General features: G+C 42.0%; 1 protein-coding gene across 1 annotated transcript in view; it reads left to right on the top strand.

The window, feature by feature from the left end:
- Positions 1-5,563: 5,563 nt before the first annotated feature.
- Positions 5,564-9,127, top strand: part of LOC120518609 (kelch domain-containing protein 1) — a 41,929-nt gene continuing 38,365 nt past the window's right edge. The window contains exon 1 of the mRNA XM_039741485.1: positions 5,564-5,725. Within this exon, the coding sequence (XP_039597419.1) occupies positions 5,630-5,725 (96 nt within the window). The 5' untranslated portion in view covers positions 5,564-5,629. The remainder of the gene's footprint in view (positions 5,726-9,127) is intronic.

Genomic DNA, 9,127 nt, shown 5'->3' with positions numbered 1-9,127 from the left:
TTTATTTAATGTTTACATTTGTTTTTTTCCTTCCTTTTTGTCCTTCATTCATTTTATTCTTGCACTTAATGCAGTCAACCGTAGGGGTTCTCAAGCTTTTTCAGACAAGGGACCCCTCTTAGAAGGGAAAAAAAACTTACCCCGTCTGTAGGGAAACCCCAAACAGTCAGTCAGTCATTATCCAACCCGCTATATCCTAACACAGGGGTCTGCTGGAGCCAATCCCAGCCAACACAGGGCGCAAGGCAGGAGCAAATCCCAGGCAGGGCGCCAGCCCACCTCAGGGATCGCCAATGCACCTATATGAATGTGTGAGGAAACCGGAACACCCGGAGGAAACCCATGCAGACAGGGGGAGAACATGCAAACTCCACACAGGGAGGACCCGGGAAGCGAACCCACCGTGCCGCCCAATCACCAAACAAATATCACAAAATGCATTGAGCACTTGAAAATAAACATCTTTTCAGATGTTTTAGATTAGTGTTTTTCAACCTTGGTACTGTCACGACGCATTTTTTTAACTGCAGGTGTTTTGCGACCCTGTGTTAATTTAGTGCGACCCACGAGGGGGTGAGGGGTGATCAATAACCATCGTGACCAACTTCTCCAAGGGACTCCCGCAGAATCCCAAGGGATGATGGTGGGAGACGGGAGCAGGGCTTGTTGGCTTCCCTGCTGAATACTGAGGGATAGTAGTAGCGACAAAAGTCAGACTGAAAGATGACTGCCCATCCCGTTGGACGTCACCTCGTACTGAGGAGATCTTACAGGGTAAGCAGAGCAAACCTCAGTTTCATGATGGTTTTTATGGACTGGTACTAACTGTGTTTTAACCTGTGGATAACCATTTATGGGATTATTTACGGGGCCGGCTCTACGCTGGGGCAAGAGGGGGCAATGCCCCCTTAAACAAACGTCCTGCCCCCTTAAATCAAACTTTTAAAAGTTGAGAAAAAAATAATAGATTCTTACCCACAAACTGAATATGGACAAGATTTACTAAAGTAGCTGAAAAATCCACGGGAAAAGGCACAAATGAGATGACAGGTTTCACCTCTTGTTCGCTCTTTCCCTCCGTGCTCTGTTTGTCTGCAGCTCACACAGCACTCAGCAGAGAGCCCCAACTCACCCTCCCCCCAGCTAAACATCCAATCACTGTTAGTATGCAAATGACCCGGTGTCAGGTTTCTCAATAGGCAGGGCAGAATAAAATGAGCTGCGCAACAGCGGGAGGCTTTGAGGAAGCAGCAAATCTCTGTCGTCAAAATCATAGCGACTCGTGAGATAATTAACAACAACTAAAAATACATCTATATTTGTACAGTCAATGGGGGACAAGTCCATTGTTCTTCTCACAGTTTCAGTCTGGCAGAGAAGTGTTTCTTTCTCTTTTCCTCAGGCACCACTGTGTCTGCTACATAAAGCCAACTCGAGGACCTGTGTCTGTCTGTCAGACCCCGACACAAAGCCCCGCTCCAGCTTTCAACTCTGCACTCATCAGTTTTCTCGTTTCATATACTGATGTAATCACAGCTTCCAGCAGTTCACAAAGGGAAAGTTAATGCTGTGAGATGCATCCTTTTTTCCAAGCATTTAAAAAGTGTGGCGCTGCTCCTGGCTGTACCAATAGCAGTAGCAATGATGCTGTTGCTGGTACATCAGAGACGGCAGCTAGCATGTCTGCTCCTGTGGCATCAACAGGCACTGCTTCTCCTGTACCTCTGCCAACAATTGCTGCCCCAAAGCAACCCGCTCAGCTACCCAGTGACTTAAATGGCAATGCACCATCCCAGCCAATACTGGGTAGTTACCCCAAACGTGTATTTGGTGGTACAACATTAAGATCATTCAATCCTGCCTGGTACTGCACACGACCATGGCTGGAGTACTCTGTTGTGCGGGACACATGCTTCTGTTTCCCCTGTCAGAAATATGGCAGCACTGTTAATGAGAGGGATGTAGTTTTTTACCTTAACTTGTTTTAACAACTGGAAAGCAGCACTTGATCAAGACAAGGGGCTACAGAGGCATGTGTCCAGCCACAACCATGTGCACACTTCAACCATCTGGACTGAGCATAAAAGCAGAGAGGCCAAGGGGGGGACTGTGGATTCAATGTTGGTTGGTAAAACACAACTTGAAAAAACCATTACTATGTCAAGAGTATTGGTAGTGCTATAAGGTTTCTCTGTGTAAATGAGTTGGGGCTCCGTGGGACTGCAGAAACCTTGAGACATGATGCAGCGGTAATGATGATGACATTGCTTCAGGTATTTTTCTAAAACTGATGGAATATACCTTAGAGAAGGATGAGAAGCTAGCAAGCATTGCTAAGGGTGTCCTATAAAATGCAAAATACACATCTAAGGATATCCAAAATGAAATTATTCAAACACTGGCTGACATGGTGCTTGGAGAGGTCAGGAAAAAATATGAAAGTGCTGATTCTGCAGGGTTTTGCCTCAAAAGTGATGGGACCAGGGATAGGTGCAATGTGGAAAATGTGTCTGTGATAATACGGTTTGTCAGAAATTCCATGCCAGAGGAGCATCTTATTGGGTTGCTTGACTTGCAACAACTTGATGCAGAGTACATCACCTCTGAGATGCTGTTACACCTTTCTGATGCTGGCTACAGTGCTGACAGTATACTGAGCCAGTGTTATGATGGGGCTTCTGTGATGAGTGGGGTTAGAGGTGGGATACAAGCTCTGTTCCAAAAGAGGCTTGACAGATATGTCCCATATATCCACTGCTACAACCACCAACTGCACTTAGTGGTTGTGCATGCCATGCAGAGTGAGCCGTGTGCAAAAGATTTTTAGCCTATCTAGTTCACTCTACAACTTTTTTCACCACCACTATGTGCTCAATAAACATGATGCACCTTGTCTAAAAAGGCTGCTTGAGATCAGATGGACAAGCCACTATGAGGTGACAAGGTGCACTGTGGACAATCAAGAACAAATCCTTAGTATCCTATCAGAGATGACAGAGGATGATGATGCTGCAGTTGACCTGTGTACCGAGGCATCAGGCCTGCTATGCCAAATTAAGAGGCATCACTTCTTTGAGATTGGAAAGTTCCCAGTGCGGGTGCTTGGTGTCTTGAAACCAGCAAATGCTATTCTACAGTCTCAGTCAGTTGATCTGTGCAGTGCTTCTGAGGTTGTTAGTGCAGCACTGGACTCCTTAAAAACATCCGTGAGGATGACTGTTGGGAAGTGTCATCTCCTGCTGAGGATGAGTCACATCCAACAAAGAGAAGGAGAACAATGAGCAAACACCTGAGTCAAAGTGTTGTGCTCTCAACTTTGGGCCGTACAGACTCGGATGACCCTACCATTTCCCCCCATCCAGTCTCTGAAAAGATCCCTGCTTAACATCCTTGACAGGGCCATTTCAGAAATGGAAACTAGATTTTCACACAAGAATATTGACCTGATGAGAGCCATATCTAGTCTTGCACCCAAATCTAGCGCATTTCTAGATCCCACCCTGTTGCACCCTCTGGCTGTGATGGCTGGCACTGTATTAGATGTTGTAAGTTCTTGTGGCAAAACAGATGCTGCTCAAAAAATGTTCAAAGGAAACAGACCTGTCCACTGTGTGTAAACTCCTGCAGGAGTACAAGGAAGCCTTTCCTGAGTTGCATAAATTGTAAGTTACAGCCCTGGTAATTAGTGTGTCTTCAGCATCGTGTGAGAGTCCTTCTCCACTTTGTCACGGGTCCTAACCCCCTATTATCACACCATGTTACATAAAAGAAAGAAGAATTTGGTGATCTTGGCCCATGAGAAGTCCGTAACAAATAACTTGGATATGATGAATTTGGAAGAGTGTTTGCAAAGGGAAACAGGAGACTGTTGTTGTAGAGTGGATTGAGGAGAAAGGAGAGCAGAGCTGTTCAGTTGCAAACAGAGAGTTCAGTTGCTTGCAAAACAAACAACCTGAAAACAAGACAAAAAGACAAAAAAAAGAAGAAAAAAGTTCAAATGTACTATTCTAAATCTGTTGTGTTTACAAATTAGTTTGAGAATTGTAGGAAAAGACATGGTGAGTTGTTTTTTTTTTTAAATTACTATGCCAACCCTTTTTAGTTTTGTAAATATTGGCTATATTGAGAGGTCTTATTTTATTCTTACTTTACTTTGCAAATTTATTTGAGAATTAGGCCATCCAATTAAGATAAATTTTATGTTGTTGGTTGTAAAGATCTAGATGGATATTTTATTTTATTCTTTATTTTATTTTATTTTTTTTATTCTATTTTTCAGTTTTATTTTTCAAGACTTGGTGAATTGATTTTTTTTTTATAACTTGGCCCACCCTTTTTAGTTTTGTTAATATTGGCAATAGTGAGTTGTGTTATTGTTGGGTTCGAATATATTTGATATAGGCCATCCAATTAAGGTAAATGTCATGTTTTTAGTTGTTATAATCTGATGAGGAATATTCTATTTTATTTTTTGCTGTTTTATTTTTCAGTTTTCCTCCTGAGGGATTACCACCTTATTGTGGTCAGGGGGTTTGCGTGCCTTAGTGATCCTAAGTGTTACACCAGCAGAAGCTTAGCCTTTAGGTGGGACACCTAAGTTGGACAGGTCTTAGAGTAGAAGCCTGACCAAGTGCAATCCAATGACATGACAAAAACAGTTATCCAGAGCACCACCACCCTTTTCCTGCCTCCACCATGTGCCCCCTTCACATTTCTGTCTGCCCCCTTAAATATGCCTCTCTAGAACCGGCCCAGATTATTTATTTAATGGATTTCAACCAAAAACGCTGTTTTTATTAGGATATTTATCTGGATTATTTATTGGATGGACTACACCACACTTTCTTCATGGTTGAGCAATAATCTGTTAAATAATAACTACTGAGCACAGTAAGATGATCAGGGGAGCATGGGGTGGGCTCAGGGGAATTTGATGACATGTACCAGTAGAAAGCAGGTGTGCATCTCCTCATAAGAGATTGTTTGTGGTGAATGCAATGAGGGGTGAAAAGAATGGGTTGAGCTATTGCTTATTTTGTTGCGCATATGACAGTCAGGCTATCAGAAATTGTTAAAAAATATTATTACAAAGAAGACGTACTTTCGTCTTGTGTCTATAGTGTTACAATATTGATACCTTTTAACAGAAAATTAAAGCGCATGCATATACACTACATTTCAATGTTTATCATATAAAACATGAAAGATGCCTAGAAGTAAGCAGATTGCGATTCGCGTCCTGGGTGCCTGCTGTGTAGGGTTTGCCTGTTCTCCTCATGTCTAAGTGGGTTTCCTTCCATAGTTCAAAGACATACGGGTTATGTACAGTACATTAGCAATGCTAAGATGGCTCTAGTGTGTATGTGTTCACTGAATAACTGGAGCACCAGCGCATTGTAACCGATTCTAGGCTCTCGCGACCCTATTCTGGATAAGCGGATTTGGAAAATGGATGGATAATCCTTTGCGTATTCACCTTTACGTGCCGTCTAGTTTGCCGAGTGGCTCGCTCTGTTTGTCCCTCCAAACTAGCCGTACTGTTTTGGTTCTAGTGCTTCTGAGAGTGACGTCAGACAGCACGGAGCTTAAAGAGCGATTTGAAGGGGGACGGAACCGCGACTGGCCTTTGATGGCCGAGGCAGAGCGAACGCTTGTTGCAGAGGAGCGAAGTGGTCACTGCGCGGTGGTGGAAGGCAACTGGCTCTATGTGTGGGGTGGATACGTGGTGAGCACTTTATGGTGCCGTGACGTACCAGCGAGCAGGGCTACTACCGTTAGAGACGACACAAGAAACATCGCCACCATTAGCCCATATTGTGCCAGTATAGAAATGAGAATAGCAGATTACTGAAGACTCACTAGGACGTCTGTAGTAGGAGAGTATCATAACACGAAACATTAGCACTGGCAAAATTAGCCTAATCCAAGAGTAACTTGTATAAGGACTTTGGAATTACAGTACTAGAAACCTGAAATGCATCTCTTTTCTTTGTCGGAGATTTAAAGATGAACGTAATATTTGGAGATGTATATGCCTGCTACTTGTCTTGGGTTGACAACTGAAGAATAGTGGGACAACGATCCAGAATGAAAAGATGGAAAATAATTATGCTGCTTTATGGTTTAATTATTTTAATTACTGTATTATTAATAGGTTGACAAACCAAAGATGATTGTCATGCAAATGAAATAAACCGGCGTTTGAGTATGAATTAGATGTGGTGAGATATTTGCTGGCTATGTACAGTCATTTGGGGGACATGCACAGCACATCTATCCATGAGATGCATTCTTTCAACTGTGAGAATACAGAGGTTGAACCATATCAAAGTTTTATTTGCTATTTATAGTAAATATTTTGGAACTGTTATTCAGTTTTTCTCTTAATAACTTGTTGATCTTACTAAATTAGATATTGCAGCCATACAATTTGTCACTGATCCTGAAATAATATGCAGTCCATTTACCGTGAGTCAGCATTCATAGTGAGACCTAGTAGCAATCAATCAGTTATGGTGATTTTGGTATTTTAGGCACAAAATGCTTGGGTCTGCAACAGCTTAGCAACCTGGTGGTTTGAGAGTTGATTCTGAGGTGCTACCAGCAGGCTATAAATTAGATTTCTTTTAAACCTTCTTTTTACTTGTTTTTTATTGACATAACCACCAGTTGCAAAGAAGTTGACTTGCACTCTTGCAAATGAAACATAAACGCAGACATGCAACATAAGAACAATAATAATCATTCTACAGAAAGTCAATAAACAACCAGTTTAACGCATACACATATTAAAATTATTTTTTAATCCCATTTTATTCTTGTTAATGTACTGCATAAAATACATGATAATGTTATATACTGCATCAATCAAGGCAGTGGGATTGTACAAAATAACAGAAATAAACAGTGACGTTACAATAGTTATTCCACTAAGAACAAAGTTCACAAATCAAAAACAAGTATGTCAGTTTCTGAGTATAACGGAAAGTGGCAGGTCTGTGGTATGAATCCAGCACGTGGCATGTGGCTACCAGCAAATACTCGGAAGCAAATTCTAAACAATGGTTGGCATCATAAAACTGAAGGAGCTTTGGAATTTGTTTTGGGAGATGGCACACTTTTAGTATCTCAGCTTACAGTTCTCCAAGTAAGATCTGCCTGTTTGGTTTAAGGAAGGACATCATAGCTGGCCATCACCGAAAAGAATCCATCTGTAAGATGTAAGGTGAAGTGCGTGGTGATATGACATGACAGTCCTTTCCAAATCTCACTTGCCAGCAGTGATAATCTGACCCAGAGACTCTCCCTTAGGGACAGGGTATTATCTTGCACCCCAATCAGCAACAGTAGAGACAGTGAGCCATTTCTGTTCTTTGAGAGTCATGCACTGGTCAGTAGGTATGGTGGCCATTGTGTGTGTCCCTTGTGTTAATATCTCCACAAATCTGCATATTCTGTAAAACACTCGAGACCAAACTAAGAAGGCACAGGAGTGCCTTCACACCAGTACTGCTGAAAACTTGTGGTTTATTGTCATTTTTGTGCCGTAATAGCTCCATATTATATGTGACATACATTGTGTTTGCAGTGTGCCGTTTTTCACTGCTTGTTGTTAATTAATTAAATCAGAGGACACTGTTGAGCAAAAATTTCAATGTACAGTCGATTCCGGATAATTGGACCACCGGTTAATCGGACCAGACGCTTATTTGGACCGAATCCTAAAGAACCGAAACAGATCATATTACATAAGCCTAATATTGTTCGCTTATTTGGACCAAAATTTCGTTTAATCGGACCAAAGAACGTGACAGAGAATAAGAAAAAGAAGCCACAAGTCACCCGCGGAAAGCGGATGTAAAGCGGGTCAGCGACATCGGGAGGATCCCTGGGCTCCCCAGGAGAATTTATGCTTTTATCAAAAGTCAGGAACTTGGATAATTTGTACCAAGTGCAAACCAGTGGGGGTGAACATGCCTGCTGTTTCTTTCCTAAAACGGACCGCCCAGTAGCCGGCGACATGAAGTCGAGCGTAAACAAGTGCAGTGCGTCAACAGAATGCGTCAGATCACACTAGACAAGTTCTTCAGACGTTGACTGGAATTTGGTGATGTAACCTTTTTTTATTGTGCTTCGCACGCTGAGTGTCGTGTAGATCGTTTCGAAGAATTTGTAGATTTCTTTTTCAATAAACAAAGTTGTAAGCAACCATACATGTACATGTACGTAGTTCTTGTTTGTACATTCGCCATATGCGTGTGCAGCACAATAAAAGTCATAATGACATTTTAAAATGTTACTTATAGCACGTCCCGTCTTGGTTGCACATGTATAGGGCATGCTCGTGTAATCGGACCAGCCGGTTATTAGGACCAAAATGATCGCGTCCCAGAGTGGTCCGATTAACAGGAATCGACTGTACTTGGGCCACCTGACAAATTAAAAACATTTCATTGAAGTAAACTCCCTGAATGTGTTTAAGGTACAATTGAAGGCTGTCTTGTTCGGTGAATTTTTGTCTAATTCATAATGACTTAGTTGGGTTCTTGTTTGTTCTGAGCTGTTCACTTGGGGTGACCTTGTCTTGCCACACTTTTTCCCAAACAGTCTCCCAGACTGATGGTATTCGATTATGCTGACCTCTTTTGTAACTCACTATGGATAAAAGAGTCTTCTAAGTAAATAAATGTAAATTCAGCTGGGGTGGCGCAGTGGTTAGCAGAGTTGCTGCACAGATCTGTTGTCCTGGGACTGAATCCTGCAAGTCGTTCTTGACTTTGTACAGTTCATACATTCTTTCTGTTTGAGATTTTTTCTCTGTGTAGTTAAGTTTTTTTTTTTTTTTACAATGTACTGATGATGTGCATGCCAAGTTAGTTGCTGATTCTAAATTGACTTAATTCTGTTGTGTGTGAGTGAGCCTTGTGCTGTTCTGCTGCTCGGTCCAGATTTGGTTCCTGAGTTGCACGCCATTGTGCTGGGATAGATTGCAGTCTTCAGTGACACTGAAATGGATAAAGTGTGTTCGAGAAAGTTCTCTTAACTTATGCAGTGACATCTAAGCAACATTTGAGAGATAACATGCTGGTCAATGTAACAGACCACTTGCTAGACTGGTCACAGATGT

The sequence above is a fragment of the Polypterus senegalus genome, chromosome 18, assembly GCF_016835505.1.
Source record: "Polypterus senegalus isolate Bchr_013 chromosome 18, ASM1683550v1, whole genome shotgun sequence".
NCBI classification, from domain to species: Eukaryota; Metazoa; Chordata; class Cladistia; order Polypteriformes; family Polypteridae; genus Polypterus; species Polypterus senegalus.
This window is presented reverse-complemented; position numbering and strand designations above follow the sequence as displayed.